Below are 21,130 nucleotides of genomic sequence, written 5' to 3' on the forward strand. Positions count from 1 at the left end.
GGCACAGAGTGAACTGAGTCCCTTTGGCCATCTGAAAGGTCCAAGAGAAGCAGCAGCCTAGGTGTACACGGGGGTGTAAGCGAATGGACCTTGAGTATAGTTGGTAAAGCCAAGGACTCTAGTAAGATAGAAGAGATCGGATGTGAATTGCAATTGTAAGCCCTCACCTCTACCGCCAATGTGAGAGATTAACCGTTGTGGGTGGGAAGAGGAGACAGTAATTTGGATGCACAGGAGAACTACAAATGTGTGCATGCCTGACCTGTAATGGAGGGACTCCAGCTCGCCAGGACACTCGTCACTGGACTCTTCCTAAAAGCTCCCGTTGCTAGTTGAACGCCACAGTGGTGCATTGGGTTGAGTACACACAATGCTGAGGGTGTCGCTGAACCATAAACTGAACTCCCATAGTCAAGGCAGGACTGAACAAGGGCTCTGTAGAGCTGCAGCAGTATAGAGCAATCTGCACCCCAGTTCGTGTAGCTCAGGCAACAAATGGCATTGAAGTGCTGCCAGTTCTTCCGCTTAAGCTGATGAAGGTGAGGAAGCCAATGCAGTCTGATGTCCAAAATCAGTACTAAAAATCTGATGTCTCCACTACAGTGAAGGGATTGTCAGTAAGGTAAAGTTATGGTCCTGGATAAATGGTACAACACCGACAGAAGTGCATAACACACAACTTTGTAGCTGAAAACTGGAAGCCGTGAACTAGAGCCCATGTCCTTGTGGATGGCTCCCTGTAGATGCCGCTCACCCAACACCAGTACTGGTGGAGCAGTAAGAAATGCAGAAGCTGTCTGTACACAGAGAGGGTGAGACGGATGGCCCTACAGCTGCTTCTAGACTGCTAATGGCCACTAAAAATACAGATACAATCAATACAGAGCCCTGCAGGACCCCATTCTCATGGATTCCTAGATAGGGGGGGGGGGGGGGGGAGAGGGGAGGGGACTGGGAACCACGGGAGGCAACAACTTGGACATGGAAAGTACTAAGTGACAGGATATTCTGGATAAAAATTGGGAGCGGGCTTCAGAGACCCAACTCATATAACGTGGCAAGGATATGATCTTGCCACGTGGTGTCATACGCTTTTCATAAATCAAAGAAGATAGCAGCAAGATGTTGATGTCTGGAAAAGGCTGTTCGGATGACAGACTCTAGGGACCCAGGTGGAAACCACCCTGGCATGGAGCCAGTAGGCCACGTGACTCCAGGACTCGACTCAACCCAACCACTGACACACCGTAAGTTCCAGCAGATTACAAAAAACGTTTGTGAGGATGATGGGCTGATAGCTATCCACATCAAGTGGGCTTTTGCCAGGTTTGAGCACTGGTATGATGGTGCTATCCCACCAGTGTGATGGAAAGACACCATTGCACCAGATCCGGTTGAAGATCACGAAGAGATGTCACTTGTAGTCACATGAGTAACGTTTAATCATTTAACTGTGGATCCGATCTGGCCCAGGAGCTGTGTTGGGGCAATGTGCAAGGGCACTGAGGAGCTCCCACTCTGTAAATGGGGCATTATAGGGTTCACTGTGGCGAATAGTGAACGAGATGACTTTCCCTTCCATCCTCCTTTTGAGAGAGCAAAAGGCTGGGAGGTAATTCTCCGACAGAGAGGCATGAGCATAGAGTACACCTAAGTTCTCAGCAATCACATTTGCATCGATAGGGAGAACATGCCATTTATTCCAACAATACGAACACCTGTTAGGGTCTGGTACACAAAAACTCATCATTTGATCTTTGCCCAGATTTGGAAAGGTGACACAGGGCACCCAATGGTCAAGCCGTACCTCTCCCAACACTCCTGTTTCCATTGTTCGATAAGCTGGCGAATGCGGGCACAGAGTTGTTTAAAAGCTATGAGGTGTTCCAGGGAAGGGAGCCACTTATGCCACTGTAGAGCTCGCCAACACTCCGAAAGTGCCTCAATGACTTCCGGCAACCACCAAGGAACTGTCTTTCACCAGGGGTATCCTAAAGAACGAGGGATCACATTTTCCGCTGCAGAAACAGTCACTGTAGTTACCTGCTCAACCACCATATCGATGGTACCATGTGGGGGAGATTCAGCAGTCACAGCAGAGGTGAAGGCTTCCCAGTAAGCCTTGTTTAAAGGCTATCTGGGCAGGCATCCATGGAACTGACACTGAGGCTGTCACAGGAAGATGGCAAAGTGGTCACTACCACACACGTCACCATGTGCTCTCCAGTGGGTAGATGTGAGAAGGCCAGGACTGCAAACCAAGAGATCAATGGCCAAATACACTCCTGGAAATGAAAAAAAGAACACACTGACACCGGTGTGTCAGACCCACCATACTTGCTCTGGTCACTGCGAGAGGGCTGTACAAGCAATGATCACACGCACGGCACAGCGGACACACCAGGAACCGCGGTATTGGCCGTCGAATGGTGCTAGCTGCGCAGCATTTGTGCACCGCCGCCGTCAGTGTCAGCCAGTTTGCCGTGGCATACGGAGCTCCATCGCAGTCTTTAACACTGGTAGCATGCCGCGACAGCGTGGACGTGAACCGTATATGCAGTTGACGGACTTTGAGCGAGGGCGTATAGTGGGCATGCGGGAGGCCGGGTGGACGTACCGCCGAATTGCTCAACACGTGGGGTGTGAGGTCTCCACAGTACATCGATGTTGTCGCCAGTGGTCGGCGGAAGGTGCACGTGCCCGTCGACCTGGGACCGGACTGCAGCGACGCACGGATGCACGCCAAGACCGTAGGACCCTACGCAGTGCCGTAGGGGACCGCACCGCCACTTCCCAGCAAATTAGGGACACTGTTGCTCCTGGGGTATCGGCGAGGACCATTCGCAACCGTCTCCATGAAGCTGGGCTACGGTCCCGCACAACGTTAGGCCGTCTCGCGCTCACGCCCTAACATCGTGCAGCCTGCCTCCAGTGGTGTCGCGACAGGCGTGAATGGAGGGACGAATGGAGACGTGTCGTCTTCAGCGATGAGAGTCGCTTCTGCCTTGGTGCCAATGATGGTCGTATGCGTGTTTGGCGCCGTGCAGGTGAGCGCCACAATCAGGACTGCATATGACCGAGGCACACAGGGCCAACACCCGGCATCATGGAGTGGGGAGCGATCTCCTACACTGGCCGTACACCTCTGGTGATCGTCGAGGGGACACTGAATAGTGCACGGTACATCCAAACCGTCATCGAACCCATCGTTCTACCATTCTTAGACCGGCAAGGGAACTTGCTGTTCCAACAGGACAATGCACGTCCGCATGTATCCCGTGCCACCCAACGTGCTCTAGAAGGTGTAAGTCAACTACCCTGGCCAGCAAGATCTCCGGATCTGTCCCCCATTGAGCATGTTTGGGACTGGATGAAGCGTCGTCTCACGCGGTCTGCACGTCCAGCACGAACACTGGTCCAACTGAGGCGCCAGGTGGAAGTGGCATGGCAAGCCGTTCCACAGGACTACATCCAGCATCTCTACGATCGTCTCCATGGGAGAATAGCAGCCTGCATTGCTGCGAAAGGTGGATATACACTGTACTAGTGCTGACATTGTGCATGCTCTGTTGCCTGTGTCTATGTGCCTGTGGTTCTGTCAGTGTGATCATGTGATGTATCTGACCCCAGCAATGTGTCAATAAAGTTTCCCCTTCCTGGGACAATGAATTCACGGTGTTCTTATTTAAATTTCCAGGAGTGTATGTGCTATGTGCCACACTGAAATGTGTAGGGACACTTGCATTTAAGAGGCAAAGGTCGAGTTGTGACAGCAAATTTTTGACATCTGCCTTGGCCAGTAAGCGCGGTGCCACCCCACAAGTTGTTATGAGCGTTAACATCTCCCAAAAGTAGGAAAGGTTTAGGGAGTAGCTCAATCAGTGCAGCCAATGCGTTCAGGGGTACTACACCATCTGGAAAAAGATATACATTGCAGACAGTTATTTCCTGCATTGTCCTTATCATGACAGCCACAGCTTTAAGAAGGGTTTGAAGGGGCACAGTTCACTGCATACTGAGTTCAGGACAGACACAAACTTCACCTGACACACTACATAGTCACTACAGTTCTTGTAATATCCCCTATAGCCATGGAGAGCAGGGGGTCTGCATTTCCGGGAACCAGGTTTCCTGAAAGACAATGCAAAAGCAGGTGTAAAGCTTAAGAGTTGCCATAGCTCAGCCACGTGGTTGAAAAAACCACAGCAATTCTACTAGAAGATGACGTTATAATGAGGCTGGGAAGGCATGAAGCTCAAAAGGAGGTAGGTTATGCCTCAGAGTCCCCTGCTGCCACTGATTGAGTATTTGTAGCCATTTATATGGTGGATGAGGCATCAGTGGGATCCAGGTCCGCAGGGGACACTACAATCTCCACCGCATCCTCAGATGCAGAATTGACGGAGTGGTGGTGTTGGGGCCAGAGGGGTCCTGTTTCTTAGCAGACTTTTTCTTAGTTTGCTTGCTCTCTTGCCTCTCTTTAGGGACTTGCTGGGATGATTTCTCTGAAGCTGCTTCACGCATGGACGATGACCATGAAACTCTTTGTCCAGCAGCTTTTGGCTTCTTGAGCCACTGGTGAGGGTGGAGACCTTTGGAGAGAGGAACCCAAGGGACCCTTTCCACATGAGAGGAGCTGGAGGTCACTGTTGCTTCTCCAACATTGGGGAAGGGACTGATGTCCCCTGTGTTTAGGGAGGCCTTGCTCCCGAAGTAGGCGCTTTGGAAGCAACTGAGGAAGATTTGCCCCCTACCACCAAGGGGGCAGATGTATTCTGGTGGCCTGGAGGGCCCACTGTTCATGGCACAGAGTAAGGAACCACTGTAACTTGGGACGGAGATGGTGACATAGCTGCGACATATGTCAATGTCGACCAAATGGGGTGTAATCTTTCAAATTTACGTAAGCCTCTGTGTTAGTCAACCAGTCCAGGGCCTTTTACTCCATGATTTTTCACTCCTTTTGGAGTACTGGGTAGTCTGGTGAGCAGGGGGGTGGTGTTCTCCATAATTGATGGAAGTGGGAGGTGGCGGGAGTAACTGGGTGCAGTGGATGTGCACATTCTCAACATGTGGTGCTGGAAGTGCAGTGGGAGATGTGTGTCTGAATTTCCAGCACTTAAAGCACTGCATAGGGGGAGCGATGTATGGTTTAATGTCACAGCGGTAAACTATCACCTTGACCTTTTCAGGAAATGAATAAACCTCATAAGCCAAGATGAAGACACCAGTAGCAACCCTGTTGTTTTTGGGTCCCCTGCAAACATACTGGGCGAAATGAACAGCCCGCCATTCTAAATTGGCATGGAGCTTGTTGTCAGACTGCAAGAAGAGAACGCAATGGAAAATGATTCCCTGGACCATGTTGAGGCTTTTATAGGAAGTGACGGAAACAGGAGTATCACCCAGCTTGTCACAGGTGAGTAAGGTTTGGGATTGGGCTGGGAAGCTGTCTGAATTAAGACTGCACCATTTCACATCTTTAACAGTGCTGTCACAGCCCCAAACTTATCCTCAAGGTGTTCAATAAAAGATTGAGGCTTCATATGTAGAAAGAAGTCTACATCAGTTCTGCTACAGACTAAAGCCCAAGGTGAAAATGGCCCTCTCCGTTCTGTAGCCCTATATTCCTCCTATGGTGTAGCAAGGGAGGGAAACAATTTAGAGTCATACCTGTCAGCAATGTATTCCATCTCTCCCTTCTTAGAGACTGCTGGTGCCATATGGTCACCAGCAAGAAAAGACTTAGTTGCTTCATTGCCGGTCATCCGCCCTGATGCTACCCACTCCGATCAGTGGCTTTCCCCATGGGTGACACCCAGCCACAGCCAAGGCCAACCAGCACGATGGCTGTTGCCAGAAATCCTGATGCCCCATGAAGCCAGGCATCTACTCCTTGGCACACGTGGGAGCTTACAGCTCAGGCATCAGCAGTGCTATCATTCAGAAGTGTTGTCATGGGGCTACCACCAAATGGGTATATGATGGCCCCACCACAATGGACTGGATACCATTTTGGATATTGGGTGCAGAGAAATCCAGTATTGTCATGGGGGCAAAAGAGGACAGGAGGCAACGGAAGACGATGACATACCCCAGAAAGTGCCCTCGTTCAAATAGTTGAATCGCAGGTGGAGATGCAAGGCTAAGACAAGAGATTCAGGAGATCAGATCCAAGGGCACTATGGTTAACTTGTGCACCACGTAAGGCCCCCACTTCTGTAGAATTTGGGAAGTGGCAAGTCAAACCATAGATTGGGACCTGAACTCTTAGTACCAAAAAGTGTGAGGCCCCTTTTAGTCACCTCTTACAACATGCAGGAATGTCTTGGGCCTATTCTAACCTCCAGATCCGCAGTGGGTGGATGGTTGAGGGGTGGAGAGGGGGGGAGGGGGGGGGGGGGGAGAGGAGTTAGTGATAGACAACACTGGAACCTGCAGGCCGTAGGCTCCATCTGCTATATTGGTATCCTGAAACACTGGAAGAAGGTCAGTCAGAAAGCAGTGAAAGGAGTTCTTATTGGATATGATCACAATGAAAGTCAGAATTTTTTGTGGAGAGAAATATGAAGTCATTATATCACCAGATGTCACCTTAAGGGAGAAGCCACTGAAGAGCGAGAAAGATTTAATTTTGCTAGTGAATGTTTATCATGATTCAGTATCTCAGACTCAAGACCAGTCTCTAATAGATAGTGAGAATGTTAAGGATGGCAGTTTGCTTAACACAGATGAAGACCCTCATGAGGTAGATCAGGAAGACTAATGAGAAAGCCTTACCACATCTGCATGACTAACTCTCAGACCTCCACAAAACTTTTGAGATTATATGAAGTGTGTAACAATATTTTTCCAGGAACCAGGAAAGTACAGTGAAGCCATAAAATCTGTCCAAAAGGATTTCTGTACCAAAGCCATGGATTGTGAAATAAAAGCTTTTGAAGAAAATTAGACATGGAATCTGGTTGAACTACTACCTGGAAAGAATGCCTTTCCAACAGATGGGTGTACAAAGAGAAAATAAATACTGATGGCTCAGTCAGTAAATTCGAAGCAAGATTTTTGATTAAGGGTTACTCAGAGTGAAGAAGAGTTGACTATGACCAAACCTTTAGTCCTGTGGTTAGAATGACTTATTCAAGCACTGCTCAGTGTTGCCTCAACTGAGGCCATGAACCTTGTGCAAATTGATGTTTCAGTTGCTTTACTTTATTGTGATTTGAAAGAAACCATATAAATGCAGCAACCTGGAGGATATGATGGTGGATCAGAGAGAATGTTATTTGGATAAAAAATACTATGTCTGAAGCAGGCTGCTCACTGTTGGAATGAAGCTCAGTAATCACCTCAGTTAATTGGGTTTCCAGAGGAGGAAACCCGACCCTTGTATTTTCAGAAGATGGACTTTATGTTCATGATTTTGGTTGTAGCTAGCAGCAAACTGGAACTTGAAGGAATTATCTGTCATTTAAGAGAAAAATTCAAAATTACTGAAGTGCCTGTATCGTTTTCTTAGGTCTGAAAACTAACAAGGAGGAGGAAATATTTAAGAAAACTCATTACACAGAAAATTCTAGAGTTCTCTAACATGAGCATCTGTAAGGCTGTAGTCACTCCTGTTATAAAGGGTAATATTACAGAAGTAAGTCATCATAGCTCTATTTCCCAATAGGCAAGCTGTTAGAACACTTAAGTTTCTGATGTGTGGGACACATCCTGATGTTCCATATGCAATCACTGCTTTATCAACAAATCTTGAAAATTCAGCAAATATGCTGCCAGTGTATTATGAATAAATCTTGAAGATCCAACAAATCAGAGTTAAAAGGGTTCTGATGTATCAGACACAAAACAGATTATGCACTTGTTTCCAAAACTAATTTTGAATATGAGGTTTTAGAATGTTGTAGTGATGCTGATTATGGTGGTGATCTTCGAGCAGGCCACTCAACATAAGGGCTGTGTATTCTGGGACTCCCCAATCCTGGATTAGTCTTGTTTTACAGAATAGGGCAAGTTGAAAGCAACACCAAATTTCCAGATTGGCAATGAATTTGCTATCCACATTGCTCAGAATCCTGAGTTTCAGTCATGAGTGGAACATATTCATATAAAGCATATCTTTGTTTCAGAATTAGTGCTGGTGAAATTACAGTTTCAAAAGTAGACCCTAAAGAACAATTTGCTGACATAATAACAAAATCATTATTTTTCATAGAATTTGAGTATTTGTGCAATAATGCCGGTATTTTTGGGTAGTTTAATAAGAGATAGTGTTGATTTGTTTTATGTAATTGGTGTTATTTAACACAAACTTTTATTTTTGTTTAGAGTTGTTTGTAGTATGGGTGTGGGTAATATCTAAAGGATGCATTGTGTATTGTTTCACATTTAATGAAGCAACGGTTTTTCAAATGTTAAAATATTTGTTCTTTTTATAAATACCAGCAAAATATATGTAATACATTCTACACAGTTAGCCTTGATAGTTTTTGTTTCTGTTAACATATGTTGTGATACTGAAGATTCTGCTTCATGATAAGACCTGTGGAGCACAGTGTAATAATGGTCAACAGTTGCTATAGCAATGAAATGTACTGTTATTCCCAAATACGGTACTTACTGGCGAAATTGGGACTTAGGTCAATGTATGTAGCTAAAGCTCCAGATGATTCAGCTCCACTCGAAGCCAGAGCTGCTGTGAGACAAATAGTGGCCATAACTGAATTGCAGCCACAGAATGCTAGCCCCAGTGTGAATATACCTTGCACAATGTTCACTGGCAACAGAGAAACATGAGCAAGGTAAATACAATGAAATAGCTCACTATTCAAAACTAAACTTAGAAAGAAATAGTATAAATCTTATATTATTTAACATGAAATGTAGTCATTGATGGTACTAATCCATTATGTCCATTATAATTATCCGGGCTGTTATGCCGTGGTCGGTTGATGAATTTTGCCTCAATTCCCAAAGTTTCGTCTCCGACTGTGGAAGACATCTTCAAGGGGGTCCGTAGGTCGATGTAAGGTCCAACACACCCACTGGCTCAGTCAGTAGCAAGCCAGTGGGTGTGTTGGACCTTACATTGACCTACGGACCCCCTTGAAGATGTCTCCCGCAGTCGGAGACGCAACGTTTGGAATTGAGGCGAAATTCATCAACCAACCATGGCATAACAGCCCGGATAATTATAATGGACATGATATTTCTGGCCATGAAAGTCTACATTTTACTAATCTATTATGTCTGCTACAAACTTTTATAGACTTGAAATAATAAATGTATAGTTGAAATAAAGATTCCAAGACTTACCAAGCGGGAAAGCGCCGGCAGACAGGCACATGAACACAACACACAAACACACACACAAAATTACGAGCTTTCGCAACTGGCAGTTGCTTCGTCAGGAAGGAAGGAAGGAGAGGGAAAAATGAAAGGGTGTGGGTTTTAAGGGAGAGGGTAAGGAGTCATTCCAATCCCGGGAGCGGAAAGACTTCCCTTAGGGGAAAAAAAAAAAGGACAGGTGTACACTCGCGCACACACACACACACACACATATATCCATCCGCACATACACAGACACAAGCAGACATATTTTTGTGTGTGTGTTTGTGTGTTGTGTTCATGTGCCTGTCTGCCGGCGCTTTCCCGCTTGGTAAGTCTTGGAATCTTTATTTTTAATATATTTTTCCCATGTGGAAGTTTCTTTCTGTTTTATTTAAATGTATAGTTGATTCAATCTGAAGCTAGTTACACACCAATATTTTTTATTCACTCTAGGGTAAATAGTACATGAGCCTTCTATTTATTTCTAGCACTGCTGCCAGTTTTTTCTTTCTTTTTTTAAAAAAATATGAAATTACTAACAAGGGAAGACACAAGAAACCATTCATAAGGCTTTATTTTTCTGTAAATACAGGTATAATTTTTCCATTTTTTCCAAATTATTCTGTGTGAATTCTGGAATGGTTCTTTCTAATAATCCTACTCAAAATGAAATTTTCACTCCACAGCAGAGTGTGCACAGGTATGAAACTTTATGGCAGATTAAAACTGTGTGCCGCATCGAGACTAACTCAGGACCTTTGCCTTTTGTGGAAAAAGTGCTCCACCAATCGAGCTACCCAAACAACTCGCGACCCTCCTCATATCTTTAATTCTGCCAGTACCTCATATCTGCCAATATGCCCCATGCTGTGGCTCCGCTGTCTCCACAATATACTTTCTTCCAGGAGTGCTAGTTCTGCAAGGTTCCCAGGAGAGCTTCTGTGAAGTCCAGGAGGTGGGAGGTAGGAGATAGGAGATGAGGTACTGGCAGAATTGAAGCTCTGAGGACGGATCCTGAGTTATGCTTGGCAGAGCACTTGCCCATGAAAGGCAAAGGTTCCGAGTTCGAGTCTTGGTCTAGCCTGGAAGTTGAGTCCTACTCATAGTTATAACTTGTTAAATGAAGTAAATTTCCATCTACTAGGGATGTCTCCTACGAGTCACCAGGAACATTTTCTCTGATGTTTCGGCAGATATTTTAGTTTTGTTTTCAAAATATATAGCTGGTGTCAGCCCAGACAAATCCTGTTCATCACATCCAGCACAAAATGCCCAGCATCGAGACAGAACGTCAGTTCTTTTTCCATTACAAACATTTTTAAATCTAAATTATACATGCCCTCTTGATAGACTGCATCCAGATTGATCTAGTCCATTATTCATTTTATTAACATGTATTAACAGAAACAGTAAAAATCATAAACAATCTGCACTTCAGCAGTGACTGAGTAGCACACCTCTGTGTGGCAGTAGTTGTTAGTGCGAGCCAGGGCAGTGCTGTCACTGCTGGTGAACTCTTTATTCCTCGTGTTTTATTATCCTTGGGGAAACAAATGTTGCACCAGACTAATTTGGTGCTGAATGTGAAATTGGCATGTAAAAATTCCACTTTAAAAATCTTTTGTTCATAACAGGAGACAAACCAAAGGTTTTTGCTGATCCTTGGCATCATATGAAATGTGAGATGAGCAGCATTTCTTGATGTCAACTCCAACTACAAGTTACAACAACAATATTCTGAATGTCTGTTGAAAAGCCAGAGAAAATGCACCCAATAAGAAGGGTCAGTCTTCTGTGGCCAGTAAATATCCACAGTTTGTATTAGCTGAATAAACCCACTCCACATCTCTGAATAATCTCCTTTATGATGGTATGTGTGACTAATAATTAATGAATTATATTTATAAGACTAAAAATTAAAAATGGTAAATTTTTAGTGAAATGATTGGTCTGAAAGAAATAAAATAGATTAGAGAAAATTTGAAGTGCCTTATAATGATGTGCAAAACCATTACAGCAAATGATTGCTGTAATTTTTTTATGAAATACAATTGATATTCAATCAGTATACTACTACTACTACTACTACTACTACTACTACTACTACGACAACAGAGTTATAGGTAAAGATCAAACAAAGACGTTTCAGTTTATGATGTAATTTGGTTTTTATTTTAGGTTTTTCAGCATGAGAAAAAGAATTTCACAATTCCTTCACCAATGTAACTTTTTGTGTGTGTAACACCTATGTCTTTAAGAGATGAACGTTTTGACATTTCATAGCAGCAGTTCACAAAATATTTCAGTTTTACCTTAAATCAGTAATTCTCCTTAATTATATTGATTACTTTCCAACAATTCAATCTTTTGAAAAACTAGACCTTACACTGATCAGTCTGATACACATTTGCCCGTTTCCAATTTTTCATTTGGCTACAAAAAATTCAGACAGTAACCCACTGCATGGTTTCTAGGGACCCTTGGGTTTGCTCAACACTAACATTTTGCTTCAGAGTTTTTCTCAGTTCAGCATGTGTAATTTTTCATCATCAGCATACAAACTAGCTTGAAAGATCAAATGTAATAAATCTAATACTAGCTACATCCAGGAAACATAAAAGGGAGTATTTACTTACTTATGAAGCCAGCCAACTTTCGAACATTAGTAACTGACAGTTTTCCACTTGACTGTAAGTGGTCACACAGGTAGCCAACTGAGATGGCCAGAATCATTCGACAAACATGAGGAAGACCAGAGAAAAAGCCAACCTAAAGAAACAAAAAATATGCACTTAGACAGTGTAAGTCAATTTGTTAAGTTTCTATAAAAAAAGTTCAATGGAAGAAGTAGCCAGCCTCCTGAAAGTTTCTAGAATAGTTTCATTACATCACAAATGAAAGACCCACATACACTTGGGGAAAATAGTTATGCTATTGTTGCCTTATGAAAATAAAACTAAAACAACTGCAATTTTAGGAAAATCTTTAGTATTTAAAAATGATGGAATAGCATCTAAGCAAACCATTAACACTGAGGGAAGCTCTAAAATACAGGAAAGAACAATCAAATAAGTGGTGTGTATGCAGACTGAAGTGACAAATGAAAATTTGCACCAAGGATGGGATTCCGACCTGGCCTCGTTACAAATTTTCATTCATCACCTCCCCCCGCATCTTATTGTTTGAGGCTTGAAAAGGTCTCTGGAATTTTATAGTTTCATTTCATCAAGTAACTGTTAGAGTTGGAACTACAGTTTCTAAATTCCAAGCATTGATGTTACAGTGCATTCACTTTTTGGGCAACATCACAAGAAGTTGTTCCGAAGTCATCCTAGCATTCATTTCATGAAGACAGCAATGTTCCTGGTGTTATAAAACAATTCTCTCTTTCACTTAGTTCAGTTCCACCAAGTCACATTTTGTCTAGTACATCATCACCAACACTCAGACTGTCTTGTTGATACACATAACACAAGCATGTTAACATATATTTGTACTCATTTTCTCATAAGGAGACATCACTCTGGATCCAAAATAATCTGAAAATATTTTATTTTATCAATATGAAAACCCACAAACTTGCTTTTAGCACAGTATAGAATGTGTAGAATGTTTGTGAAATGTTAAACAGTGTGCCAGAAAAAGTATCTAAATTCAGGGGACATAACTTTCATTGGCATCATCCAATTGATACAGTTGAGTGCACACGAACAGTGCACATAAAAGCTAGTTGTCAGGGTTCAAGTCATGCATACTATTTTAAAATAACAAAAAGGTTGTTTGAAATGCGCAACTGTTCACATGAATAACAGACTAAAGCAAGTTTAAGCTTCAAATTAGTCTGACAGAGAACTCACATGGAGTAACTGAAAGAAGTGACTGTGAAAGGCAAGTTACAATTTTGGTTCCTGATCTTTAACAATTAGCTAGTCAGAAATGCTGATTACCCATCTTTTATGTTTGTTTCACAATAACCTATTGACCACATACATGGTAGGTTATTTTGCAGTGCTACGTTATAAATTTTGAATTTTATAGGTATAGCATAAAATGAAGAAGGGATAAAGCTTATAGAATTACCTTCTGCACACTCCATCCATGAACATTGCGGAAATACGTAGGTGCTTGTGTTAGAATAGTGAACATTCCCCATATACATCCCCACTGAAGTAAATTATTCACAATCAGTGGGTAATTTGTAAGAATTTTGGACCATGGAATTGGAAGCTGCAACAGAAATTTGTGTAGTTACATTTCAGATCTGATAAAGTAATATTGTATCAGATATTAGTCTTTGTTTATAACAAAATAGTATCATTCTTGGCTAAAAACTGTTTGTTCCACGTCAGACAAGCCAGATCCATCAAACACAGAAATAACTATGATAGTAGTTCACACAAATCATGATTTTATCTGGAAAATTTTGGAGAGATTCTGAAAATTCGTGAACTGACTTTTTTGGATTGCTGATTCTGACAATGAAGTTCTCCCACTTTTCCTCGGAAATATGAAAAAAGGTTATAAGGCACAGAAAATCTCATCTCCAATAATTTGCTGATAACTGGAAAAGAATCAGTTTTAAAGTAACATTATTCTACATTAATTTTCTGTAAATTGAAGGTGGAGTGGGAAGAAAGGAAAAGATAGGGAAGGCAAGAGACTATTGATTTAAGATGCATTGGGACACTATGCAGAATCAGCAGTGATGAGTGAAAATGTGTGCTGAACCGAGATCCGAAGCCAGAATGTGCTTACTAGGCAGCACCATTATCCAATTTGCCACCTGGACAGAGTGCTTCTGACAATTGCACAAACTATCTTGGCATGCCTCTCAGTCAACCCACATACCCACCTGCCACCACCTAGCAACAGCCCCCATCAACGTCCTCCATGCTCACTACTTTGATGTTCCTGCAGGAGGTCAGACGTCATTGTGCATCCACACAAAGTGGTTTATTCATTGCCCATCAAGGTGTATCAATTATTTGAATGTGTGGTGTTTATTCTTTCTATATTAAATCCAAGTAGACTAAATTAACTAAAATTGTGATAGTCATGATTTTTTTATTTGTTCACTGCATCATTCTGCTGTAAGTATTCCATCCTGGATTTTCCATTGCTTGATTTTATTATTTCCTCTGATATTTACGCAAGAAATGTTACTTTTTGCCTTCCTACTGGACTACTGTTACTGCTTCGCTTGGTTTATTGACTTCTCTATGTACTGTTAAAAAGTTCCTGTGAAGATGTTACTGTCTGAACAAATACTAGATGATACCCATGAAGTCTTATGATGACATTTGAAAACTTAGGGTTTCAAAATTGACTTTCTTTCACCTGCTGTAACTCCACATAGACTGGCTGGTCAAATGTTACCACATGATTTTTCTGACAATTCTTAAATTTTCCACTGTATACAAGCATACAACGAATATGTAAAAAAATGGATTTACAGCTACTATGAGGAGCATTTCAGGATAGCTTGCAAACTAAAAAGATTATTCCATAGGGAATACTGTTGGTGAATTTGTCCACAAAACTATACACCCCTGGAATACCTGCATGAGTTTTGATTGTTATATATTGTCGCAAGAATTTAGCACAAAATGAATAAGAGTTTCTGAAGATAGATAAATAAATATTACAGAACTTCATTAATTTAGTTGCCCCTAAACCTATATCATTATTTGTTCAAAAGATATTAGTTGAACAGATCCATAAATGTCTATGATCTACTCTAATTGAATATCCTTAAAATAATAAATATTTTTATCTGGAACCATTACAATCCTTGTGACGATACAAGCATTATCTTCCACTATTTTGGGTGTTTTGCAAATCAAGTAACTCAGCAGTAATCATACATTGCTGCAGAAAAACTGAGAAGTGTTCATGAATATACAGAAGTAGACTTCTAATGGTTAATGTTTAAAATGCATTGTTCGTTTTAAGTTCACTGATATGTCAACATATGAAGTAACTTCCAGCAACTGTTGGCTGCAGCTCACTCTTGTCGACCCTTCCTGCACCAGCACTTTTCCCTCCCCCTTGCTACAGAGTTCTCTATTAAAATTCTCCTTTTCTAGCAGCCATTGTCATTTTCACCCTAATATCCTCATTTTCATTATCCTCTCCAATACTTCTGATATTGAGAGAGGCCTTAAATGTGCTGAATTAATCAATATTATTCTTAACAATACATCCTTTACTTTATTATCACCAATATCATTATTTCTTTCCTGTCTCAGATGTTAAGTCTGGTTAAAAATGGAAAGTGACACAGACCTTGATCAAGCGTGACGTCCTTTTAACTGTATGGTATATGTTACATTGCATTTAGGAACTTTCAGGTAATTGAACAAGTATCAATAATTACAGATTTCTGTAGTTGTATATATACGTTTGGATGTAGCTGTATTGCGTTGATGTACTGGTGGATATTGTGTGGTATGACTCCTGTAGTTGTTAGTATAATTGATACGATGTCAACTTTCTCCTGATGCCACATGTCTTTGACTTCCTCAGCCAGTTGCATGTATTTTTCAGTTTTTTCTCCTGTATATTTGTTGTATTCGGTATGGATATTTCGATTAATTGTGTTAATTTCTTCTTTTTTATTGGCGAGTATGATGTCAGGTTTGTTATGTGGTGGTGTTTTATCTGTTATGATTCTGTTCCAGTATAATTTGTATTCATCGTTCTCCGGACACTTTGTGGTGCATACTTTTATGTGGGAACATGTTGTTTCATTAGTTTATGTTGTATGGCAAGGTGTTGATTTATTATTTTTGCTACGTCTTCTGGGGAATTCTGTATTTGCTAGTATTGTACATCTGCTTGTGATGTGATCTACTGTTTCTATTTGTTGTTTGCAAAGTCTGCATTTATCTGTTGTGGTATTGGGATCTTTAATAATATGCTTGCTGTAATATCTGGTGTTTATTTGATCCTGAATTGCAATCATGAATTCTTCCGTCTCACTGTATATATTGCCTTTTCTTAGCCACGTGTTGGATGCGTCTTGATCGATGTGTGGCTATGTTAGAAGATACGGGTGCTTGACGTAGTGTTTTCTTTTTCCAATTTACTTTCTTCGTATCTGTTGATGTTATGTGATCTAAAGGGTTGTAGAAGTGGTTATGAAATTGCAATGGCATAGCTGATGTATTTATATGAGAGATTGCTTTGTGTATTTTGCTAGTTTCTGCTCGTTCTAGAAAGAGTTTTCTTTAATTGTCTATCTGTCCATAATGTAGGTTTTTTATGTCCATAAATCCCCTTCCTCCTTCCTTTCTGCTTAATGTGAATGATTCTGTTGCTGAATGTATGTGATGTATTCTATATTTGTGGCATTGTGACTGTGTAAGTGTATTGAGTGCTTCTAGGTCTCTGTTACTACATTTCACTATTCCGAATGAGTAGGTCAATATTGGTATAGCATAGGTATTTATAGTTTTTGTCTTGTTTCTTGCTGTCAAACCTGTTTTCAGTATTTTTGTTGGTCTGTCTATATTTTTCTTTTAGTTCCTCTTTAATATTTGTATTATCTATTCCAATTTTTCGTCTGTATCCTAGATATTTATAGGCATCTGTTTTTTCCATTGCTTCTATGCAGTCGCTGTGGTTATCCAATATGTAATCTTCTTGTTTAGTGTGTTTTCCCTTGACTATGCTATTTTTCTTATATTGTCTGTTCCAAAAGCCATATTTATATCATTGCTAAATACTTTTGTTATCTTTAGTAATTGGTTGAGTTGTTGATTTGTTGAAACCAGTAGTTTTAGATCGATGTATAGCAAATGTGTGATTTTGCGTTGGTATGTTCCAGTAATATTGTATCCATAATTTGTATTATTTAGCATGTTGGATACTGGGTTCAGAGCAAGGCAGAACCAGAAAGGACTTAATGAGTCTCCTTGGTATATTCTACACTTTATCTGTATTGGCTGTGATGTAATATTATTTGAATTTGTTTGGATATTATGCGTGGTTTTCCAGTTTTTCATTACTATGTTTAGGAACTGTATCAATTTAGGATCTACTTTGTATATTTCTAATATTTGTACTGGGGTACACTATCAAAAGTGTTTCGGTAATCAATGTATGCGTAGTATAGTGACCTTTGTTTAGTTTTAGCTTGGTATATCACCTCTGCATCTATTATCAGTTGCTCTTTACATCCTCGTGCTCCTTTGCAACAGCGTTTTTGGTCTTCATTTATAATTTTGTTCTGTGTTGTATGTGTCATTAAGTTCTGTGTAATGACTGAAGTTAATGTTTTGTATATTGTTGGTAGGCATGTTATGGGGTGATATTTTGCTGGGTTTACTGTGTGTGCTTGATCTTTAGTTTCTATGTGTAGTTATTCCATGTGTAAGTGTATCAGGGAATGTGTATAGGTCTGCAATGTAAGTGCTAAATAATTTAATGATATGAATATAATAGAGGGAGACATTCCACGTGGGAAAAATATCTAAAAACAAAGATTATGTGACTTACCAAACAAAACCCCAGCAGGTCGATAGACACACACACAAACACACACAAAATTCAAACTTACACAACCAACGGTTGCTTCATCAGGAAAGAGGAAAGGAGAGGGAAAGACAAAAGGATGTGGGTTTTAAGCGAGAGGGTAAGGAGTCATTCCAATCCCGGGAACGGAAAGATTTACCTTAGGGGGAAAAAAGACAGGAATGCGCGCGCCCCCCCCCCCACCCCCCCCCCCCCCCACACACACACACACACACACACACACACACACACACACACACACACACACACACACACACACACACACACACACACACACACACACACACACACACACACACACACACACACACACACACACACACACACACACACACACACACACACACACACACACACACACACAAAAGCAGAAATTTGTAAAGGCCACTGACACGAGCCACCATGTCCAATAAAATCCGAAAAATTCCACCTTTGCATACATTTTGTAGCACTGAATTTGAATAAGAATGCCATCTGGTGGCTTTACAGCCATGTTTCTGTTAAAAATAATCCCCCTACCACATCTTCATTCACCTTTTCCTGTTCCTACAATTCAACACTCAGTGCTCTACCACGCTACACTGATAGCATTGTGGCTGGCGGCACTGCTTCTAAATGTGGCCCACACATCCACATCTGTAACATTTTATCTCTGTGGATAAACTCTGCTTTCCTGCACTTGCATCAGTCATCTACTTCCTCTAATTTGTATCTACCCTGATGGCAGCAGTCAAATTCTTAGAGTTTTCCAGATAAACTCAGATGAAAGCCTCCTCAGAATAACATCTAGTCACCTGTGTTCATCCACCTGCAGGGTAACTCACTCTGCCTTCTCACTTCCTGTTAACTCAAATTTGCACATTAATGTTCCTAATTTTATCCATAAACCTCTCCAATTATTCAACCTGTTTTTGGAACACTCCATTGAGCTGCTCCTGAGAGAATCTAGTACTGTTCTCATCAGTGCTGGATTAGACAGGTAGGAAGAGCTAGAAAATGCTGTGGGCCCTGTGCAATAGGGGACCATGGGCCTGGGTGTAAAGAAATACAAAAATTTATCTATTCAACATATTATCCAACAGAAAGACAGCAGTGTACACATGTTCAACGAGTAGTAGTAGTTTCAGCTAATTTCTAAAAGTGAGCACTCGCCAGACCATACGCTATTTCTTAAATTGACAACATCTCAAAAATTTACAGGGGGACTCCCTAATGTTGTCAGAGCAAGCCTAATAACCTGGTCTGTTAGAATAGGGTTCTATACATTATCAACATTAAAATAGTGAAAATGGTCAATTTTAGACCAAGTGTAATTGGTTGGACAAAAACAGAAATCTACTGACCAAGCGGCAGCAGGAGTACACACACGTGAAAGATGGTTATACTTATGCAAGCTCTCTGAACCAGTTGGCAGCTCCTTCCAGCATGAGTTGAAAGAGAAGGAAGAGGGGTGAAGGGCTGGAGAGATTTATCAAAAGGGGTAGATTTCAGAAAAGTTGCCCAGAAATACAAGTCAGGGGCATGTACCAGGCAGGATGAAAAGGAAAGACCGAGTGTTGGGAACTGCACGGGATGAGATTTGAAAACCTGAGAGCTTGAAAGTGGAAGACAGGGTGATGTGCAAGACAGTGATTACTGTTAGAACATCATGTGTGAGAGAGTGAAAAGCTAAGTCCACTACATGTGAGAGGTGGTAGGGGGATGGTGAGAAACAGGTCAGAAAATGGAAGATGTACAAAACTAAAATGAAATGAAATGAAGAAGGGAGTAGTTGCTGTGAAGGAAGGCTGAGACTGAAGAAATTAGAGTAAATTAAGGCCAGGTTGGTGGCAAGAAACAAGGACACATTGGAGCACTAGTTCCCACCTGCGAAGTTCTGATAAATTTTTGTCTGGGAGAAGAATCCAGATGGCAGATGTGATGAAACAGGCACCAAGGTCATGACTGTCATGCTGTAGAGCATGCTCTGCAACAGGAAATTGTGTTTCTGATGTACACCATCTGCTGATGTCCATTCATCCTAACTGATAACATGGTGGTGGTCATGCCAATGCAAGGACCAAACAGTGTTTATGTAACAGCTGGTACACAACATGTTCGTTTCACAGGTGGTTCTCCCGTTTATGTTATATGTTTTCCAGTTACCATTTGACAGTCATTTTCTTTCTCACCTTCCCCTTAACTTGTTTATACACAATTCTTTCACATTTTGTGCAATTATTTTTCGCCAAGCTATTCTGATCAACTTTTACTGCCATATCCTACATTATTTGCCCAGGAAAGTAGTGTATAGTTTCTCATTAATTTCTCCTCAGCTTACACAGTTTTAAAATTTTGCCTCTTTTCACGAATTTACCTAGCAATTTTTCTTTTCTATCATTGTTTTATATTATATAGGCCACTTTTCTGGCGATAAACGCTTACCCAGTCATTACCTCTTTGTAACCATTGTCTCTTCTCACAATTTTCACATGAGTTTCTAATTTTTTCCAAATTTTTCCTTGTTTTGCTTCCATTTTTCTACCTTTTTCCACCCTCTGCTTCTCATTTTTGCCACTCCCTCCATTTCTAACATTCCAGACTGCCCTCTCTTGCCATTACGAACCCCATCACATTTCTTAACCATGCCTTTCCACTATCAAAACTAAGGCCCACATTCTGTTTCTTGGAACCTGCTTGTCCCTTGAAGTTACTGCCAGAGGACTAATATTGAAAGTCCCTGTTTCTTGATGTAATCCTACTCTACACCAGACACTCTTACAGTTTCAAATACAGCAATATTTTGTACTTACCTGGCTAATCTGTTACCTATATGCCTCATCAGCCAATTTCCACTCCACCAGACTTCTCTCCTCCTACAAAATTTTGCAGTTACCTGCTCCTCACATGGAGGAGAGGACTACTGTTTGATGGTGTAGTCTTCAGGCTGATAGCTGCTTCCCTGTCTATGACATTGTGATAGAGAATGGCACAATGTCATGTCACAACTCCATTTTCCACTAAGTTGTCTATGCTAGTAAATGTTTTTAGGAATCTTTAATTTACAGCTTCATGTTCAGCCACCCCCTGCAGACTGCTATGAGCCATGCAATAGTTCTACACTGTGCTTCAACCACAGTCAATTAGATTGTCCAGTTGCAAGTGAGCTGATTCTCTTGAAGTAATTAGTTTGACAAGTAATAAGGCAGAGCCCCATACTGACAGGGCTCTCCTGGGGATGAATACGTTTTTGCACATTATTCTTTCGATGTTACATATATTG

At 41.4% G+C, this 21,130-nt stretch overlaps 1 protein-coding gene across 2 annotated transcripts in view; it reads right to left on the reverse strand.

Moving 5' to 3' along the window:
* Positions 1 to 21,130, reverse strand: part of LOC126335259 (sialin-like) — a 138,350-nt gene that overhangs the window by 22,506 nt on the left and 94,714 nt on the right. For both annotated transcript variants that reach the window (XM_049998303.1, XM_049998302.1), the window contains exons 6-8: positions 13,414 to 13,560; positions 11,970 to 12,102; positions 8,624 to 8,779 (exon numbers count right to left, since the gene is read on the reverse strand). In XM_049998303.1, the coding sequence (XP_049854260.1) occupies positions 8,624 to 8,779; positions 11,970 to 12,102; positions 13,414 to 13,560 (436 nt within the window). The remainder of the gene's footprint in view (positions 1 to 8,623; positions 8,780 to 11,969; positions 12,103 to 13,413; positions 13,561 to 21,130) is intronic.

This window comes from Schistocerca gregaria, chromosome 2 (assembly GCF_023897955.1).
Source record: "Schistocerca gregaria isolate iqSchGreg1 chromosome 2, iqSchGreg1.2, whole genome shotgun sequence".
Classification (NCBI taxonomy): Eukaryota; Metazoa; Arthropoda; class Insecta; order Orthoptera; family Acrididae; genus Schistocerca; species Schistocerca gregaria.